The sequence below is a fragment of the Pseudorca crassidens genome, chromosome X (genome assembly GCF_039906515.1).
Source record: "Pseudorca crassidens isolate mPseCra1 chromosome X, mPseCra1.hap1, whole genome shotgun sequence".
Lineage (NCBI taxonomy): Eukaryota > Metazoa > Chordata > Mammalia > Artiodactyla > Delphinidae > Pseudorca > Pseudorca crassidens.
The window spans coordinates 29219162-29240814 of NC_090317.1; the positions used below are offsets into that span (position 1 = coordinate 29219162).

A 21653-nucleotide genomic window follows, 5' to 3' on the forward strand; every position below is an offset into this window, starting at 1 on the left:
CTGTGCTAGGTATTTCGTTTGCCCCTCCAAATGCACTTTCTACCCTTTTCCACCCTGCTTTCTTCCTTGGGAGGCTGACCTGTATGGACCACATCGGTGGGCTTCCTTGCCCTCTGACTTTTGGTTGATTTTGGGCAATGGGAATGAAACAAGTTTTAGTTTCATTCTCCTGTGGCCAAATCCCAGGAATTGGGAAAAAAAAAGTGGGAGGGAGAAGAAGAAAAAAAGTCTTAAACTAATAGGCTGTCAGTTGTCGAGTTTTCCACCCACATGTCTGCCCAGTATTCCTATGGGAAAATCAGTGGTACAGTTTAGAAAGAGGAAATCATACACTCCTTTTTAATTTTAATTTATTGCTGTCAACAACTCCCCAAGACAATATTAATGTCTTCTATATGAAGATTCCCAGCAAACAGATGCCTAAGAAAGGTAACTTCAGGATAATAATTTCAGAGGGATAAGAAGTAAAAAATCCTAAGTCTAGCATGGACAAAATCATGAAGGCATTTGAAAGTAGTATTTCTCATTGACAATCAAGTAAAACCAAGTGCACTGCAACAGATGGTATACAAATCAAATCCTGGTACAGCACAGTTTGGGGGACTATTTAAATTAATCCATTTGAAGTTTATTGAATTGTTAGAATTCAATTTTAGTGAATATATTATAATATCCAGTTCTGTATAATAAAGCTATTTTTAAATGTCCCAGCTGACATCCCCAACTGCCCTCGTACTATTCATTACTGCTTTGAAACTGTGGACACGATGGATTCCACTGAATGAGAAATACTGTATGACAAAAGATTCATAATTCCTTGTCTGTCTAATAGTCAACGTATTTAACAGGATAATGTATTATGTATAATATATAGCACCAGTTGAATTCCTGTGAAATGTTAACTATTCTAACTCAAATTTGACATATGTTTTAAAATGTTTGGGATATCATTCATTGATTTTTAAAAAGATGGTACTTCCTGGTAAGCAGCAGCTCAGAGTAGAAAGAGCACTGGACCTGGAGTCAGATGCAACGCAGGTTGTTTTCACTAAACGCTCTAATATCCTTTCCAGATCTAATGTTCTATTACCTTTTACTACTAAATCTCGAGAGTTTGGTTATTTGAGGTAATTTTTAGGTGGCTTTAAAGTTGTTATCTTCAAGTTTGTTTCTTTTTAAAGGTTAGCTTTGAAAATGGAATTTGGTAAGGAAAGGCGTTGGGAGGAGACAGTTTCATTGTTTTTTGTATTTTCCACAAATCTGCTGTCGCATGTCTTTTAATCACTTGTTACTAGCAGTCAACCCCCCTTTACTCTGTCACTAAAAGTTGGAAAGGTGTCTGGGAAGGAGATTCCAACGAGCAGCAGCAGTCCTTTCTGCCATAAGCCAAGAGAGAAGCACTACCCGAGAGACTAGATTGCTGTGGTGTCTTTACATAAGTGGCTCAAATTCCCATGATTAAATAGCTTAGACTTTATTAAGAGAGTTCACTTCAGCGAATGCTGCTTTTGTTCTCAGATTTCCTTCTTCCCAACCCCACTTATATTTACATCTCCACATCAATGTCTGACCAATAGAAATCAAAAGCCTAAAATGTCCAGAAGTGATCTCAACATCTTCCTCTCCAATCCTGCTTCACTCGTGTATTTCCAGTCTTAACAATATCACTATCCCACTGGGTGTAGCCAAGCTCAAAACCTTGGCGTCATTCTTGACTCCTTCTTCTCCCTCGTTGCCCATTCCCCAGTCTTGCCCTTCTCCAATCCACCCTTCACACTGTGGCTGCCAAAGTGCTCTTTCTAAAAAGTAAATATGATCACAGAGCTTCCCTGCATAAAATGCTTTCATGACTCCTTTTCACCTACTCGATAAAACTCAAAGTCTTCTTTCAGTACCTGTATACATTTCTAGCCCAATCCACTGCCGCTCCCTGCCATTGCTCTGAGCCCTTTACACTCCAGCTACATGAACTGCTCAGTTACCCAAACACACCATGGTCTTTCGTGATTGTGACTTTGCATGTGAAATTTCCTCTGCTACTTTCTCAGCTTACTTTTCTTCATGTTCCCATAGCATTTCCACATACTAGTATTATAACTCTTGTCACGCTATATTGTAGTTACTTCTTTACTTGTTTTTCTTCACTACCATACTGTCAGTTCCCTGTTTTGGGAGAAGGTAAACATTGTAGAGGAGATTCAGACTCTGGATACTTCTAGGTGGCATTTAACCCTGCTTTGGACCCTGAGACACTATGCTCTTCTCTGATGCTTTCTTTTTCTCCTTGTCCCAGCCCTCCCCCTGGTGGAGGTGTTAAGGAACAGTGGAATGGTCACATGGCCAAAGATAAGACAAAGCAGCCTGGCTGATCCACAACCTGGATAAACATCTGCCTCTTATCATTTTTTAAACAACTGCAAAGCTGGCTAATGGGCCTTGAATTTAGGGTGGCCTGGCAGGAGCTTTCTGTCTTACCACGTATCAGTTGGGAGACCCTGATTTCAATCCCCAGCGCTGTAACGAGGTGTGGGCGGGGACGGTCAACACATCTATCCCTGATGGTCTCAAAGAACATCACACTACTGTCAAACAAAGAGCTCAAGAATTAGTTGGTGGAGATCTTCCTTGTTTTCTTCCTGTGTCTGAAGCTGAGACAAACCTTTCTGCAGGAACATTTGCCTTTGGATTACACCATAAAGCAAGGAATCTAATACCAGTCACGTCCACATGGTAGGTGTTCTCCCCAGTTGCAGTGGGCCTCACCTCCCAAAAAAAGTTATAGGGAAGGTCTATGTTCTGGTCTATCCCAGGACAATATCCAGTTATCACTGACTTCTGTCCCAGTTGAAGATAACCTAGTCTGTGAATCAGTATTTAGTTGCCCATGTGAGGCAGCCAGTTTCACAAGCACCCCTGGATGTAGAGTTCCCTAGGTATGGTGGCCCTAGGTGTATTCTGGATTGGTCTGGTTGGTGATTCTCAGGGAAGGACCTTGCCAGGCAGGTTAACAAAAATGGTTAGTTATCAGCCTGGTTGGGAGGAATCTTACCTCTAAAAACAACAAATTTTTAGAAAACATGATGAATTTATAATCATTACGGAAATTCTCCTTCATGGCTATTGTGAATTTTATCAGATACTATGTTACACTACAATGAGACTTCTAGCAGCAAGAATGGGTTTTAGTTTTAAGTGGGAGAAAAGGAAATTAATATAAGCTATTTGTCATCAGGAGAGACTACCTTTAAAAATCAAATAGCTCCCACAATGCCATTTCGAACATATGTCAAAGGCAAGGAAAGATGATCTGCTGTCTCAGGTGTCCACTTGGCTGTGTCCCAACTGAAGAAAAAGAATTCAGGTGCTACCAGGGTAACATGAAATAAAACAGAAACAGAACTGGTGGGAGTGGCCCCCTGAAGTTCTTAGGTTTCTATGTTCAGAGTAAAGATTACCCTACCCACAAAACGATCATTGATGACATCATTTATGATGCCTTTGCCCTTCAGTTGGCACTGCACAGGCACCGCTTGGTTCTTCACTACATCTGTAAAGTGCATTGCCACCAGCGGGGAGGTGTAGTTAACCTGTAGGTGGAAGAACAATGAATTCTAAGTGTCAGGAGGGGAGGGTATGTAGGGGACGGCAATAGGATGGAAGTGATCAGATAATCAGTGCAGGAGGATGGAACAACCTCCACAAAAGGAACTGAGTAAATCCCATGATGCCAAGTCACAAATGGCTAAAGCAACTGACATGCTCTCTCTGCCCTGGGACAGTGGAGAAATGACATATTTCTCTCATAAGTCAGTGTCAGTTGTCTGATTGTCCTCTGGGGAAAACCAATTCTAGCTCAGCGTGATATGATTTTCTAGATATCAGACCATGAATCAAACCAGAACTAGTATTTATCAAGTCTCCATGCTGGAGATGAAGTTTTCACTGCCCCAACTCTCTAAGTGGGAGAAACAGGAAAGTGATTATTTGGGCATAATTTAGTGCAATGGCAAGTGATTTGTCTGCTCCTGGCTCTGCCACTAATTAGCTATGTGACCTTGGGCAAGTCACTTCCTCTCTCTGAACCCTAATCTCTCCATCTGTAAACTGAAGGAGTTAGGCCAGACGTGTCTGAGATTCCTCCAGATTTGGAAAGGAGCGGTTGGGATAGGAATTGGTAGAGGGAACTCCTAGTCTGGGCCAGCAGCTATTCACCCCTTTGCTACTACCTGCTGCTCCCTAATTCTCATAGATCCCAGCCAGCCCTTCCTTTGTCTCTGAGCCCTTTCTGACAGCAAAGACTGAAGGGAATACAGACTTACGTGAGTCAGTTTGCCATAGTAAGGGTAGTAACGGAGGTCAAAAGAAGCCGACTCTGGGTAGTAATTGATGGATCGGATGTCGTTTTCATCACCTCTCTGTAAGTAAAAGCAAGTACATATCAGGTGCTGGGTCACTCAGTGAGTTGGAGCCTGAGCTAAAGGGGCTTGTGTCCCAGGTGAAATCACTGTGTGACCCACAACTGTCTCAGGAAGACCACGAAAGCAGAATGGGGCATAGCTCAGCCCAGACTTATCCCCAGAGGAGTGTTTCCAGGGAGAGACTGTGCTTTGGCTTTTCAGTGCAAAGAACACTGAATAGAAGGCCCAGACCACGGAGGCTGAAGGTTCTCAGTATGGCTCTATGCTGGCTCCTAGGGGACCCAGGCAGAAGGGCTCCAAAGGGCTTGCAGTACCCAGTGTTGCTCTGGCAAGAGGGCCTACCATGCCAGCACCTCTCCAAAGAATCACACTGGTCCTGGTACCCAGTCTTGGACTTTGGAGCTGAGGCAGGTGTAAGTTGGAACATGCCTAGTAAATCCCACTCCACAACAACGTGCACACGGTGTGCTCATTTCTGGTTGAGGTCAGACCCAGTGCACAGGGACCTGATGCATAGGGACACAGCCTGTAGTTGGCTCACCTAAATGCACGTCTCTGACCACATTCTCTGAGGTGCTTAATTACAGGAGGTGGGGTCAGGAGGATAAGCAAGGGGGGAAATGATTAAATAAACAAGTCTACCCTAATCATATCATGTCGGGTAGGGGACTGCCCATTCTGCCCATGCGTTAGGCTTGCCCTAAATAGCAGAGGTCTAGAGGTTACTGGGGGCAAATAGTGCATCACTACTAGCAAATCACTCGGGTCATGTGATTACTTCTATCGATATAGTATAATGGCTCTTAGTATAAACCGAGCTCTCCTTAATTTATTCTAATAATTACCTCATCATGCTTGATTTCCACAAGTGGGTGTGGATTTGACCAGTGTTGATTATTATACAATGTATAATGATTCAGTGTTTCGTTTTTTTTTTTAAAGGACAGTTCTCAGCAAGGTTCGCCGTAAGCTGAAAAATGAATGGCTTTCACTAGGGAACTATAAGCAGGACTCAATCCAATTAATATGCTGGTTTAAGACTTTATGGTTTATTTATATATTCTTGTAAAAAGTAATGAAATTCATTTTTTTGTGAATGGTGTGTGGAATCAGTTCCACCAGTTTGCAGTCACACCTCACGTGTGTATGTTTATACATGCTCACATATATGTGACCAGAATGAATGTCCTTCCTACCTTGTTCACCTAGCAAGCACTGCCTGACCTTTCAAAGCTCAACTTCAGTGTCACCACCTCTCATGTGGAACTAACCTTTCCCTCTTTAATGTCTTGACTGCACCTTTTTTTTTTTTTTTTGCGGTACGCGGGCCTCTCACTGCTGCGGCCTCTCCCGTTGCGGAGCACAGACTCCGGACACGCAGGCTCAGCGGCCATGGCTCACGGGCCCAGCCGCTCCGCGGCATGTGGGATCTTCCCGGACCGGGGCACGAACCCGTGTCCCCTGCATCGGCAGGCAGACTCTCAACCACTGCGCCACCAGGGAAGCCCCACACTGCACCTTTCATAGCACCTGTATTACTTGATGGCCCTGATTTCAGAGACGGAATCATATTTATCTTGGCACCCCCAACACCTAGCAAAGTACCTGGTACTTAATAAGTGATCCATAAATTCTTGCTGAATGTGAACTATTGACTGAATAAATGCTGCCTTTTGCTGCTTTCTGATCTGCCACGATCAAGACTGGAGTTTTGAGCAGCATTTCTGGTACTGAGAATGGGGTTACCCGGCTTCACACATTTGCAAGACAACCGTCCAGGACTGGGGGTGTAGTAGGTGTTACCAAACAGGAGGGAGCTACTGCCAACTTTAAGAAGCAAACCCCAGCAAACCCAAGATCTTTGTAGGCTTTTTCCTACAAAGGAGCTAATTGGCACAAATGAGATAGGAGTTAATGGTCCCTTGAAGGACAGTTAATTAGCATATTAATGGAGTTCTGTTTATACTTCCCTTGTAGTCATTTGTTATTGCAACACCCAGTGCCACTGGTCATTGCTGCAAAAAGTGAAATCAGTTTTATTTATTTATTTATTTTTGTATTGCTATATATGTTATATTGTAAAATATGTCAAAGAGTATGGAGGCTACACACACACACACACACACACACACACACACACACGATTTAAAGAAGAAGAAAATTGACCCCTGAAGACCTCCACCCAAGTTAAGAAACAGATCAGAGCCTGTCTTTCCACAAACACTACCTCACTTTTGTGATATCATTCCCTTGCTTTTCTTTTGTGAAATCAGTTTTAAAAGCAGGGACTAATGACTCTAATGAAAGCTGCTTGTTTAGTTCAAAGAAACAAGTAATTAGAGCAAAAGTGTAAACAGAATTTCCGTTAATGACTTGGCACATTGTTGTTTCCTGCTGTGGCTCTCAGCTGAGGTTCAGTCTTTGGCTTTCACAGGTATAAATCAGCACACACACACACAAACACTACACACACGAATACACATGAATGGAATGCTTTCTGGAAACAGGGAGGCCTGAAGGTATAAATGGAGGTGTAGTTATGAAAAGATTAACCCTTTCCCTAACCCTTAGGAAACCATCCATGGTAAAGCCCTTGGAAGGGATGACCCACCCTTTTGCATGAAACAGATGTGCTAACAGTACTTACTCAAAAGGGCATTTACCTGAACTTTGCAGGAAACCTTCACAGGGTCTCCAGGCTCAGGACGAAAGCCAACAATCTAGCAAAAGAAAACCAGCGTGTTTTTAAAAAACAAAAACCAAAACAGATTTGACAGTAAAAATATGGCTTTTCTAAATCCCCCTTGAGTTGTCCTTTCTTTAGGCATAAACATGATCTATTTTGCCCTCTCAGAAATGTTACAGAAAGCAGAAAATGCAAAGTATCTTCTGAGCTGCTCAGCTCAGCTTACTTCTTATTTTATTTGTGCCTGATATTCATACAGTGGTAACTGCAGCAGGATTACCCTGAAAATGTAAAGAACGTACTGGGTCAAGAGGAGTATGCCTGGTAAGGCTCTGCCACACCTGAGGCATGGCAGGAGAGAAGGAAAATGCATTTCTTGTGATATAAGAATTGTCCCAGGCTTCCCTGGTGGCGCAGTGGTTGAGAGTCCGCCTGCTGATGCAGGGGACACGGGTTCATGCCCCAGTCCAGGAAGATCCCACATGCCGCCGAGCGGCTGGGCCCGTGAGCCATGGCCGCTGAGCCTGCGCGTCTGGAGCCTGTGCTCCGCAACGGGAGAGGCCACAACAGTGAGAGGCCCGCGTACCGCAAAAAAAAATTTTTTTAAATAATAAAATAAATAAAAAAATAAGAATTGTCCCCCATGCCACCCCCATGTCAGTCCCCTGTTCCAAACAGCTCAAGATCTCATTCCTGACAGAGCATCAAAGGTTTAGGGGTGCTGGAGAAGAATCAAAATAGAAAGTGTTCAGGGAGAAAAGGAATTATTGCTTGGTAGTTTTGTCTGGTTGTTTGTATTAGTGACACTCTTGGTAAAAATGGCCAAACTTACAGTGTATGAAGACAGAGCCCAAAGAGAAATGTAGCGGCCAGAGCCTTCCTACCCAACTCATCCACTTATCATAGACAGAGTGACAAGGGCCAATATACCCGGTTCATCTTTAGAAGGATGCAGGGCTGTCCAGTAGAGTAGCCAAAAGTAGGGTCCTCCAGGCCAGAGCAGTTCTTCAGGAAGGAGCGCTTAAATTGGCAGGCCTTCTTGTCCTCATCCTCATCACCATCTTGGATGAAGTATTGGCCCGGGGGGCAATCTACGTTCATTTCCTCTTGAAGACTGTCGTTATAACCTAAAGTGTGGGCGGCAAAGGGTCATGTTAGATAGGTACTACAGAGGAAGGCCATGTTTTCAGTAGTTCTCTTCCCTAGTTTCCTTTCTCCAGGAACTTGCTTGTGCTCCTCTGAAAGCCCACTCAGTTTGTCCTAGGGCCTGTGACCTGGCATCAGGTGCCCAAGGCCCTTCATCAGCAACCTCCCTCCAAGAAGCCTTCTGGGCTGGTCCCCTCAGCCCACTTTGATTGCTTGTCCCCTTGCTTTTCATTCCCTTGAACTTCTTCGATATCTGTCTCTGGATTGTATGTTTATCGCTTTATAACTTTTCTCTATTTTTCATTATTTCTTTTCTGATACGGTAAATTGTAAACTTGGAGGGCTGCCTTTCCTACTTCTAGGAGAGGAATAGGCAAAATAGTAGATGGATTTTGGAAGAAGGATTGAATCATATCGAGGCATGGCATATATAAGGAGGCAAAGCCCCTGGGTTAAATATCTTTAAGTTCAGCCTAGGGAAACATCTCTCTTTGAGGTCAATGAGAGGCACCCGATGCAAGACAGTGAAGAGTGTGTGTTGTGGGACAGGAGGAAGGGGGAGGACAAAGAGGAGGAGATAAACCAGCTCCTCATTCTTTACAGAGGGAAGTTAGCACTGCAAAATAGAAGCTTAGGTTGAAAGACAGAAAACAATGACAACCATAGGGTCTCCACTGAGAGGGTGAGGGGGTGAGATCTTGTCTACTGAGACCTGAGGCACTCAGAGTTAGTGTCCCTTTACATTGGATGGAATTTAACATGTGCCCAAGGTACATGTATCAGGGAGAGAGCTGAAAAGGGCTATCTGTGAGCTGACTCTTTGGGCTACTAGATGCCAGAGAACTGGGCTTTAGAAATTACTGCATTATTTCCAGTTTGGTTCTAAATGATGGAATCCAGTTAGTCCTGTTAGATCCAGCCCCGTGCATTCATGTTCCAAGTAGCTCAGTTTTTTAGAGGAGATTGTGCACCTACAATCCACCAGTGTTGAAACTCCAAACGTAACTGGGAATTTTAAATCTGTTCTAATTATGGCTAAGCCTTTATTTGTCCTTTGACAAAGCTACATTCAATTCAAGGTTTTGTTTTAATCTCTCTCTCTCTCTTTTTTTTTTTAGAGTAAACTATGTTCAAATAGCAACTTTCTAAATAGAAGCTCTAATCATGTGCTCCTTGTTTCTCTTGAGGTAGTTCCATTAAAAATACTGTGACATGGACATGACCCTTATTGCAAAATCCCTGTCCTCATGGGAATGAAATTGATACTCTGGGATGTCTATTTCAGAGATGTGTTCCTTTTTAACAGGGCATATTATCTACACTTAGGAAGTAAAAAACCCAATGCTTTTCCTAATGTTCCCCACCTGTGTCATCAGGTCAGAACTGATATTTCTGCATCTACTACCTTCTCAGAGGAATTTCCTCGCCAGAGATTCTGGCAGTACATTTGCAATAGCTCACAAACATTTTGAAAGAAAAGAAGATATTGTGCTGCCTATGATGCCCAAAACATTTTGGGGAGCCAAAAGTGGAACTACATGGATTCAAAAAGAACCCAGCCCCTCTAATTTTACAGGTGAGGAATCTGAAGCTCAGACTTAAGCAAGATGACACTGAGCATTACCAATACAAAGCTGAGTTTCTAACTCCTGGTCATGTGGCAGCAACAAAGAATTATGAAAAGGAGAACTTCTCGAGCTTTAATGGACATACAGATCACCTGCGGATCCCCATTCAGCAGGTCTGGGTGGAGCCTGAGATTCTGCCTTTCCAACAAACTCCCAAGTGATGCTGATGGGTCACACTTTGAGTAGCAAGGGTGTCGAGAACAGAAACAAGGGTTTAAATTTAAACACTACTGCTACTGGGAGACTTTGATCACATTTCTTCTCCTTTCTGAGCCTTAGTTCCCCCAATGGGGACGATAGACTCTGCTATGCAGGGTTAAAGTTCAGTGACAACATTTACACATTTAAATAACACTTCCTATCACATAAGAGAATCCTCTTAATTCAGTGCACATTCTGTTGGCCACCCCCATCACCCCACTTCAGCCAGGCCAGGGAAACCAAACCTGGCTTTTTTTCCACAAATAATAGGTGCAGTAAACCCATGGGGGCTCCTCTTTGATAGCTGGATAAATACAGAGACTGTGTGCTCTGTGTTTAACCTTAACCAAGCTGCTACCTCAGTTTTCACCCTGTGTAAGGGCTTCTCAGAGAGCCATTCATTCACCCCTGAAAATGTATCTGATGATGCTATAGAAAACACTTGCTATCAAAATGTTGGAGTGAGTGCCACCCAGAGATTCTTCCTCTAACTCCCTTTTGGACTGCTATTTAAATGAAGACACTTTTTCTCCTCCTTTAAGATGGATCATCTCCAAGAAATGAATTCTCTTACCTTGAGAAAACATAGGAGGCAAGAATCTTCCTGTTCTGGAGAACACTCTTCTTTTCTCACCACTATCTCCCCCTGAATTATCTTTTTTTTTTTTTTTTTTTTTTTTGCGGTATGCGGGCCTCTCACTGCTGTGGCCTCTCCCGTTGCGGAGCACAGACTCCGGACGCGCAGGCCCAGTGGCCATGGCCCACGGGCCCAGCAGCTCCGCAGCATGTGGGATCCTCCCGGACCGGGGCACGAACCCCCGTCCCCTGCATCGTCAGGTGGATTCCCAACCACTGTGCCACCAGGGAAGCCCCCGAATTATCTTTTATAATTGATCATTATTGAGCCATCTGGATGTGCCCAGGACATAACTAGGTGCTATAGGGTGTTCAGGAGGAGAAAACAAGTTCTCTGCCCCAATGAACTTATCATCTTACTGGCTTATATGCTTGCAAGGCAACATACAATCACAAACCACAGCAGTTTTGATTGTATCTGCAGGTGCTGAGGGGGATGCATGGTAAGGAAAAACCAGAATGGGCAGTGCTAGTAAGACTGGGATTTCTGAGCCAAGTGAATTTTGAATTTTGAGTTCCCACCCATCACCTTTCCAAAGAGATTCTCACCATTCAGAGGAACTTACCCTGGAGAAAGCCATTTAGACTAATCACATAATGCTGCCAAGTGTCAGGTTCAGAAACGTTGAAGTTGAAGTTAAGGCTATGGGCGAAGGGTCTGATCATAACTCCTGGCAATGAAAACAGGTCTTGGATATATTAACCCATTCTTGGGATAATTTTTTTGTATCGATTCCCATGAAACCATTTCCCCCCAGGCAATCAAAATGAAAAGGACCATAATTTGCTAAGTACCATTTTACTTTTACTCTTAATAATTGAATCCCTAAGTCATTACCGGGAAGAGCCAAAGTTAATTGAAGCTGAACATGCTGTGCAAGCAGATTTCTGTCCAGCAAGTTCTGACAGCACAGGGTATTTGGGCACTCACCAGGAGGCTTCACCCTCTCAGTGAAGGTCGGCATGTAAGGACTGATGGTCAGAAATAGCGTGTACATGCAGAGGGTGATCACAGCGGCCAGGGAAGCATAGAAGAAGAAGTAAATGACTAAGATCAGGCCTGCAGAACAATCACAGATGAGGGTGGTCAGTGCTGGCCAACAAGCCCTGCCTCTGCATTTGAACTCATGAACCAGAACCAACCCAAACACGTGACATGGCTTTTTGTTTAATTCCCCAGATTCAGCATGTCCTTGCTTATTCAGGTTTCACCAATTTGAAATTGGTGAGAATTGCGTCAGAGGTCTGATTGCAGTTTACCTTTACAGCATCTCCGATGGAAGGGCTTGCTGAGCAAATGATGACCGTGAACGAGATTACAGGGGCGTGGAGTTTAAAGTACTGCAGAGGGCAAATTGCCTGGGAGTCCTCTGGGCAATGGTTGATGTCCTAAGTACAAATCATTCTTCGCTATTCATTAAAGTAGGTGCCCTAAAGAGTCCTAGCAGCTTGGTTCCAGTGATTATATGTATTTGCAAGTGATGAAAACAGCATTTCTTTTCACATAGCCTATAATTCAAACCTTTGATTCGTTTCCACTGGGTGTGCCTCTAATGAAGGCAAAGTGAGGTTTCACTTTACGTATTTCAAATCTTCTTTATCTTTGGCAAAACTCTAAGTGACTCTGCTTTTCAAAAAGAACACTGACGCAGGATGGGGAAGGGAAGAGGGGCAAACTGTACTTAATTACTGACACCTGCTACCTGTGAGCTCAGCCTGTGAGCTATAAGTTATAGAACCTCCTGGCACCCCCGATTCCTCACAGGTAAAATGGGGATAAGTTCAGCACTTACCTCATATTCTGATCAATATCCCTAACACTATCTGAAATTCAGCCTTTCCTTACATCCTGTCCTGACTCTACCACTTCCTAACTGTTTAATCTTAGACATGCTATTTACCTCTCTGGGCCTCAATTTCCTCATCTGTAAGATGAGGATAATAATAGTACTTACTTCTTAACATTGAATAATGCATATAAATAGCACAGCACAGAGCTTGGCATATACTAAGTGCTCTGTAAGTGGCAGTCTTCATCATTGTTATTATTAATATTATTATTGCCATAGGACCAGAAGCACAGTTGTGTGAATTCTTCCTCTGTGGGCTGGATTAGCACTAGGTTTGCCCCAGGATTAGGCAGCACAGAATGAGTGAATGAGCATGAGATTGCTGCTGAGAAGCTCTTTCAAGTCCTCCTCGGGGCTCTCTCAGAAAATAATATCTAGCTCCACTCACAGCAGTGACATGATGTCAGAGCTACAGATTTGAACCGAATCATGAACCAGAAACTGGAACAAACCACATAGCTTTGCTGTACCCCAAACCAAATCCAAATATTAATTTTTTATAAGCAGATATTCATTTTAATTATTATTTATTTATTAAATATTAAATTTTAAGTTGAACCATGAACCAAATAAAATGAACCAAAAAAAAAAAAATAGAAAAAAAGGAGTAGGGAAAAGGAGAAAAAAATTCTTACTAATCTAACTAGAAGTGAACCTTTATGTTTTATAAGATGAACTAAAGCAGAACTGGAATATGAACACATTGATTCAGTTGGAGTCCCTGGAGAAGAAACAGCAGCACCTCGTGTGCTTGTGATACTTGGCTGCTGCCCGCCTGCTGTCCTGATGGGATGTGCCCTGTGACTCCTCCTCCAACCCTCTACCCCCATCCCCATCCTGGGAACCGATCAACAGCTGGAGCCATCCTGGGGGACCAGAAGGCTCAGTTTCATGGATGAGAGGAAAGCAATAGAATACAGGTACATTCCCCTGGAGATATCTTCCTTCTTGCCCAGGATGTGTGGCCAGGAAGCTGTAGATGGGAGAAGGGCACTAGCAAGGAGTTCCCTCAGCTTTGCCCAGGAGTCTGTGCCCTGGAGTCTGTGATAGGCTAACTGTCTCAGCTACACCACCCCCTGCCCCCGGCAAAACCAAGCACTGTACCCACCTGAACCCATTGATCCCTCCAACCCTTTCTGCTCCAAATGTCCAAGTTTTACTTGGGCTGCTCCTCTAGGTAATCCAGGGTTTTCTCCTGAATGTCCCACCCAAGTTTGGATAGACCATTATATCTTGAATAGACTAGGTACCCACGATCCCAACTCTTCAGTCCTTCCACTAAAACACCCCATCAAGTCCTGAGGCCCTATCCATCAGGGCCTTGCTCATTGCTAGAGTTCATGAAGACAGCATGATGTTCTGGCAAGAGAATGAACTCCAGTGTTCATCCAAGCTGGGTTTGAATCCCAGTACTGCCACTTTATTAACTGTGTGACTTTAGATAAGTTACTTACCCTCTCTAAGCCTCAGTTTCTGCATCTGTAAAATGGGGATAATAATATTACTACCTCATACAGTTCTTGTCAGTACCCAATAAAATAACATAAAGCTCCTAAGAATAGAAGTTGCCCAGCTATCAGAGGAAAAGCCCAGAATATAATAATAGGCTGGGTGAATATGTTGGTCATTTTGATGTCCAGGCTGGGACAGTGTTAGTAAGTGCTAAGTGGCACCTAGTTCTCAAGCAGGAGGGCAGCAAGGCATGTGGCGGCCTAGGCATTAGCATCACTATTTGCCCTTTGCCCAGGGGTAGCCCGGGCTCTCCTTAGACCCGCTACCCCGAGGCCTGGATACGGCCTACCGTGCAGTGTCCCCACTGCCATATATTCCCTGGGCACTTGCACCTTCCTCCCTCATCCCCACTTGTTGGCCTATGGATTGTTCTCTGCAGGCGCAGTTGGGATCAGCTCATCTGGTTAAGTTCCAATGGCTGGCTGTTTAAGGGTTAACGTAGGGCTCCCTCTCCCAGAATCACACTTGCATTTCACAAGGCCTGTTTTTCCAGTCCTCTTTAGGCAAGGGAGAAACAGCTGTGCCCCCTTTTGGAGCCCCAGTGAGTGTCCAGCATTTGTCTGCAGCTTCCAGAACGTCGGAATGTTCCTTGAATGGTACATTTGTTCCAGTTGAGAGTTCGAGGGATGGGCAGGGGTGGGGCTGGGAACTGAAGAGGGGTGAAGGGAGGTGGGTGTTGTTCAGAGCCCCACACCTGCTATTGCTAATTCCAGGCAGCAGGGCTGGCTGTTTCACCCTGACTGAGCTGAATTAGAAACATAAACTACAAAGGAGGGAATTCTCAGCCAAAGGGGCCTTTAGAAGGCATGACCATCGACTTTAGCAACCTAGACCCTTGGCACTGGGGGACTCTTATTTTATCCATAGAGTTATCTATTGTTTTCTTCTGTGGGTTAACTGAATTCAAACCAGCGGCTGCTCTTTTCCTGGGATGTTCAGAGACTATGGCGAGTGTGAATTTTACCACAAGCTGAATCTCCTGATAAGGATCAGCATTAATAGTTCAAGAGGTGAGTAGGACCCTGGGAGAGGCGTGCTGGGGAAGCTGTGAAGTAAAGGTGGTGGCAGCATGTGGTACAAAGAGGAAATGCTGGGGACCGCAATTCTGCCATTGATCAAGCAATATGGGGACTCAGCCTTAAATTGCTAGAAATGATCCCTTTAACCCATTTCTCTCTATACACCATGGGATCGATCGCAAAGCACATGCAAGCTGGGGCCAGGGGCAGCCGTGGCTCTCCTTCACTGATATTACGAGGTGAAATGGTGAGGCTGTACAAACCCTTGGTCAGGTTAGCAGGGTCTTGGGTCTCGTATCTTAGGAATAGTCTTCTGCATAGTACTTTGTACTTTACAATTTTAACATCTTATTGGAGCCTCAGGCTGATCCTGTGAGAGAGGTAAGGCAGATACTGTTTCCTTCATTAAGCAGGTGAGGAAACTGAGGCTCAGAGAAGATAAATGATGAGCCCAAAGTTACAGATAGAAAGTGACAGGGCTGGGGCTTCAAAGAAATCTGCACATTTTCAACTCATTCTTACTGTCTCTCTGCACTGCAAATGCTATCGAGCCCAGTGTATTTCAGCTATACAATCAAGTTTGTTCACCCACTTGGGAGTTTGTTCTGATGAGATCTCCCCATTAATTTCCCTAGGCAGTGATCCTGTTACATGAAGTGCTAGAGAACTTTGCAGACAAGCCCATCCAACGTATGGTAAAGGAGTCCTGGACACCAAGCCAAAAGCAAAGGACACCTGACTGGGGCATTGGGACAACTGGGACTTACTCCAACTCTGACCTGTTCGGGCCAGAGACATCCTTTTCTCCGGATCCCACAGGTACTCGTTCACGATCTGCCATTTCCGCCACCAGGCACTGCCTGTTTCCTGAGCCTGACTCTCTTCCTCTTCCTTTTCCTCTTCTTCTTTCCCCTCCTCTTCTTCCTCCTCCTCCTCCTCCAAATCAGGTACCACCATCACCCGAGCCTCTTCTTCTGCTTCTTCCTCTTCATCTGCTAAGTAGTTCTGATTCACTTCATCCTGATCATCCTGAAACAGTGACAAAACACAATCCCCTTTTTGGAGAAGAAGATTTCCAATGGCACATCCCACCAGCCAAAATAAATGGAAAACGACTCAATATTTGGAGATGCTTCAGATGTCCACTTACCCATAAACATACCTGTTGTTACAAGAGGCAGATTTCTTTCTCTCTGTTCTTTTGCAGGAAATATCCTTTCTATGACCCATTTTGACCCAATATTCTTTCCATAGAGGTGCAAGTTTTATTATCGGCTTCAGGCATTTGGGCTGTTCCCCTAGGACTGCTCATGTCATTACTCTGTCCTGGGGTCTTGGCTTCCCACTTAACTTTGTCTGGCCTGTCAGGGCAGAGCTGAGCTCAACACTGGAGGATGGAGTAGTTTTAGACACTCGTGTCCGTGATGGCAAATTCTTAGTCCAAGCCAGCTTTGTCCTAACACCCTGTACACTTTCAGCTGCTCAACCTCACCATCCTAACTTGTGGCTAAAAATAGCCTGGGACAGACATCAGGAGGAGAGGCCAGCTGCTGTACCCCTCCTCAAAGCTTAGACTGCCTTCCCGACAGAAAACAAGAGATGGGGGCGTTACTTGCTGCTTCTCTGACTGTTGCCCACACTGGAACCTCCTCCTGCCTTAAGCAGGTTGGACAGACCACCTGAGGGCTGGCACGGCAACTGATACGTCATCTTCCCCCCACCAACCCCATACCCTAGGCAGAAGTCTGGGCACGCAGCAAATGCTCAGCACATATTTGTTGATTGACTGATTGCAGCCATTACTTGAGATCTGAAACTGTAATCTTCTCCGAGTGGTTCTAAGAAAATTAAACAAACAAACAAAAAACAACAACAAAAAAAAGAAAGACCCAGACTTCACCAAATGGTATTTCCAATGCCTCCCAGCCACGGGCTGGAGGGTTGGATCTTTGCTCTTTGTGGGTCTGAGGCCACCGTCCCTTCTCTCTGCTGTCCAAATCTGAAGAGTGGCGGGGCCTGTGCACCTGTTGGGGTTGGATGTGTCAAATGATAGAGGCCAGGGGCTCTGTGCTGCACCCTCCCTGCCTGATTCCTCAAAGGCCGTTTAGAGGACACTCAGCTAAAAGGGCTGCCATGGCTGGGGGGGAGGGTCAGAAAACTGGATTGTTCAGAATCAGTAAAAGTGATACAGCGTGACAAGGCTATACTCTCAGCATTCAGTCTGCCCGGCGCTATCTAGCTCTTGATTATAAGCGCTCTTGAATCGCTCTCTAGTTTGTTCAAATGTACAGCTTTATGTCACGTGCCATATCAGCACTGACAGGGACCTTGAAGATTCACTTCTCCATGTGAGGCCCAGAGAGGGGACAGGATCTAGCCAAAATCACTCAGCAAGGTCATGATAGAGCTGACAGTCTCAGAACCATGCTTCCTGATACCCTGGACAATGTGATGCTTCTCACACTGAGCACAAGTGCCTAGAGGCGGTTTAGCAGAGGTGGTTTATGGAGGATGACGATGTGTTAGATTCTGCGTTCCCAAGAGACTGGAGGTGCTTATAGTCAAAGATTTCTAACTCTGACAAGGACTCACAGAGTAAGGCTTAGGAAAGTAAACCTCATCACTCAATGTTGAATGGATTCATAAATGTTCTTAAATCTCTTTCCCTTGTGTTTGAACATATGTACCCATTTGACCTCCAGAATGACATTCTGAGCACCCGGGGGCAGGGTCCATATTTTCTAACTCCTTGATGGGGAGCCCGCAGCTAGGTAACCAGCAGGTACTGAACAAACGTCAGTGATAACTGCCTGACTGAAAACTCCTGAACCAGAGCTCTGGGGGAATGATCTCACAGAGCTTGCTGCTCTGGCCTCAGCGCTCATTTGGACTGTAGTGGGTAGTCATCATGGCCCCCAGAGAATCTAATGCAACTGAGAATCTCAGAGAATTTGAAGTATAACATTTCAACGTGGAGACATTTATATTCCCTTTATATTTTCTGGAAAACTTCCTTTTCTCTCCTTGTTGCCTGTTTGCCTGCCCTCCACCAAGGAGGCAGCTGGCTTTGGCCTCAGCCTGATCTTATTTGTAGATATGAGCTCTCACGATAATCCCATTAAAGATGGCTTGTCATTAAAGCTTTACCCTCCCGGGAAGAATTAACCTTCTCAGAGCTAATTTCCCCACGGCTCTCACACTGCCTGAGCTTCAGGAACCGCAAATATCTTTTCCCCTCTCCCCTGCTTCCAGGTATAGGAGAACCTCACGTTGTACAAGAGAGGCACTTTTGTGCAACTAACTATTTAACGGAATCCAGCAGGGAATCCTTTGGTAATGAGAGGGTCTGTTTTTGTCAGTTTCCTAAAGTGGCACTGCCCTCATGTGATAGTGTATGTGAGTGTGCTGGGGCCATCGTGTTGCCCTAAAAGGAAAGAGTCTGAAGGGCAGAAGGTGGCTCCATTTTGAGCACTCTAAATATATAAACATATAAACAAATATATAAACAAACAGTATGACCCGAAAGGTAAATTTGTGCCCTGCATTGAGTAACACCCTGTAAACATTCGAACAGTTGGTTAATTGTCAGAGACATTAGCACCCGATTATTCACTGCATCAAATAATTTCTTTTTAAATTTGATCAAGTAGCCCCTATAAAGAGCAAGTTCCCCTGATGCATTTAAAATCCAAACCAGTTGACAAATAATTGAAATTATACACAACGCTTTAGCAGCATTATAGAGAAAAGATGCGGAGTAAGGAATAGTTATGTATGCCCTACAGACTGTGACTGCTCTGAGACCTGGTAGGGACTTTGGGGATGTCAAAAGAGAGATTCTACAAACTGTGGCTGGAAAGTTACGAGAAGCCCTCCGCAGGTTGATACGGGGTTGGAGGAATTCGTGTCTGCCTCTGCTGGCTGTTGACAGTCTCCACTTAGCTCCCTGGTTATATAAGTGGACATTCCCCCCCAAAAATGGATTAAGCTTTGTTTCTTCCTGGGGCCCAGATCACAACCCTCTCTGGGGGAGGTTTCAGAATATACCTCCCCGCAAAGAAAACTACTGCATGCGGCATATATTCATGATTTCTAGCAAAGTAAACGCAAAGAAACTTTGGGTTCAAAAAAATTTCTAACGCACCCTGGAGATAAATGGTGACATTGAAGTCGGGGTGCGTGAGTGTTGGGCAGGGCAGGGTGGCAGGCAGGGAGGCAATGGGTGGTGGAGAATCAGAGGGCTAGGGAGTGGCATGCTGCAAATATGATGGAAAGAGCACAGGATCAGAAGTCAGGAAACTTACATTCTCACTTTGGCTCTTCCAGTAACTTGCAAGTCACTCCTGTGCTCTGAGCCCCAGCAGCCTCCTTTACATAATGAGGGGTTCTGGAGAGATGATGTCTAGGACTGCTCCCAACTTCTATCTAGGATTCCATGCTTTTAGCCATCGTTTGGAATTTCTGCTTTAGAAAAGAGCAGCTGGGTTCCTAAGAAGCTACCACCCAAAGCGACTGAGACAGCTGGGTAGGCAGCGCCTTTCATTTCCTCTTCCCCTTCCCTTCTCTCTTGGCTAAATTTCTTGCTCTCGGAATGAAACCTCTATTCCCAGACTCCAAAAGGTCTGTTCAAATTCTAGACTCCCACGAAAAAATTTTAGAAGTCCCCCTTATTCTCTGGCATCTTCCCCTTCCCTTATGTTTGTTGCACAGGAAGAGGGGCTTCCTCTTTCAATCCAGCAATTTAGGGTGCAGTGGGGTACTGGGAGTCACTGCTCGAGCTTGAAACAATGGGCTTCCTTAAACTTCATTGTTCCTGCCCATCTTAAGGAGAAGCAGCCCTAAGCCACCACCTACACATCCCCCAACCCACCCCACTAAAAAGGGACAGCAAAATATTCTGCTCCCTGGGACTCACAAGTCTGTAGCGATAACCGTATGGAAAGGCCGGAGCCCTTCTGGACCGGAGCTGCCTTCTCATGGCTGTTCAGTGGGCAGAGACGCGGCAGAGGCAGGCAAGTGGCTGAGAGCTCTGGAGCTTCTGCTGGTACAGGAGACACTGGTTGCTGGGGATACTTGGCGCCTAGTAAAAGTGAACCCTCCTGGCATGAGCCCTTCCCCAAAATAATCTAACATGCCCCTCTCTCATTGGTTGGCCCCTTCCCTGAATCAAAGGAAAGCCCTTATGGAAAAGCAAGCTCATCATTACAGGGAGGGGGAGATATTCTGGGTCACGAGGATGAGCGACTCACCCCCCCGCCCCGAACTTCATGTCTCTTCTCACTCCCTGCTCTTCTCTAGCACCTGAGCTACTATGGGCCCAATGGAAATCTTAAGTTGTGTTCTTCTCAACTGAGAGTTGGATATCAGTGTGTGCAGGGGGTGGGGCGTGGGTGGGAGTTGGGGGTGAGGGGAGTTGGCCAAGAATAACTTTCTTTTTTCATAAGGCTGATCTCATGCAAAAGGATCTAGGGTGTCAGGAAAGATTCCCTTTGCTCTCCCCACCTCCCCCTCCACACACACCAAGCCACCTACGATATTCCTTATTTGTGTCAATCCACCAGCCCCTTAAAGGTGGATTATGCGTTCTGATTTTAGAGGCCAGGCTCCTGCTTTGCCCCTCCCTGCCCAAAGAGGATCTTGGACATAAGAAGCCTTTTTCTAGCCTACATGTCAGAATGACCCCATCAGCACTACCCCTCACACACACACACCCCTTGGAATCCTGGCCAAATTTCTGTAGTGGTTGAGCTCTATATTTATCCCTTAGCATCAGGGCAGGGAACAAGCCAGAACTCTGCAGTGTCAGTTTCCCAGACATATATAACTCCTGAAGCCAATGTGGGATCCAACAAAAGAAAAATTAGTAAAAACAGCCAAGAACATTGTATAGCATTTTTGGTTTGTTTGGTTCACCCCACTGGAGCCTGGGTGGCCAAAAGGCCTAGGAGGAATGTGAGATCCTTCACAAATCCCCTCCCCCCCATTACACCCAGGTGACTGAGAATGTTGCAGGTACTGAGATTCTGGGCACATTCATAACCAAGAAAGCCAACCCAACCTCTTAGATAGACAGATTTATTCATAATGCCAAGCCTAGGCTATTCTGATGAAGACAGCTTCAATAGTGGTTAATTTTAAATATAGACTCCATTTATTAGAACGTTATTACTCAGGATTCTTTCTTACGGAGTCTCCCCCGATACCCTCATTTGAAGAGAAAGAGAACACTGACAAAGAAAAGAGAAACTCATTCCTCTTTTTGGATTTTAATAAAAGCAAAATGTATTCCAGGGGATAACCTGGTCTCAGTAGACATTGAGCTTTATCTTTACACTTTCTCCACTTGAGATTTTTGTGTGATTCCTTATGTTAAGTATAAGAAACCTGAAGCCCTTGGGAGCCTCAAAAACCAAACAGAGGATAGATAAATTGGTCTTGTCTTACTAAGGCAGAAAAGACAGTACAGTCGTGTTAGCAAGATCTAAAAAACTAGGAGTAGGGGGTAACATTATTCACAATAGCCAAGATACGGATACGTGTCCTGTCAACAGATGAAT

General features: G+C 44.8%; 1 protein-coding gene and 1 long non-coding RNA gene across 6 annotated transcripts; one reads left to right on the top strand and one right to left on the bottom strand.

The window, feature by feature from the left end:
- Positions 1 to 1458: 1458 nt before the first annotated feature.
- ATP1B4 (ATPase Na+/K+ transporting family member beta 4) lies at positions 1459 to 20194 on the bottom strand. 5 transcript variants are annotated; one of them, XM_067722277.1, is made up of 8 exons: positions 20012 to 20191; positions 15876 to 16125; positions 11647 to 11775; positions 11282 to 11386; positions 8035 to 8231; positions 7082 to 7138; positions 4320 to 4415; positions 1459 to 3587 (listed from the first exon to the last, which is right to left on the bottom strand). In XM_067722277.1, exons 1-8 carry the CDS (start codon positions 20072 to 20074, stop codon positions 3426 to 3428), a joined length of 1059 nt encoding a protein of 352 aa, XP_067578378.1. In that variant the 5' UTR covers positions 20075 to 20191; the 3' UTR covers positions 1459 to 3425. The 5 variants fall into 5 exon arrangements, with proteins under 5 accessions (XP_067578378.1, XP_067578377.1, XP_067578380.1 ...); XM_067722276.1 differs by having other exon boundaries at positions 15864 to 16125; positions 20012 to 20190; XM_067722279.1 differs by lacking the exon at positions 20012 to 20191 and adding an exon at positions 16259 to 16397 and having other exon boundaries at positions 15864 to 16125.
- On the top strand, positions 14802 to 16288 carry LOC137216332 (uncharacterized). The gene is made up of 3 exons (XR_010939707.1): positions 14802 to 15087; positions 15732 to 15915; positions 16044 to 16288. It is a non-coding gene; the product is annotated as an uncharacterized lncRNA (long non-coding RNA).
- Positions 20195 to 21653: the final 1459 nt, after the last annotated feature.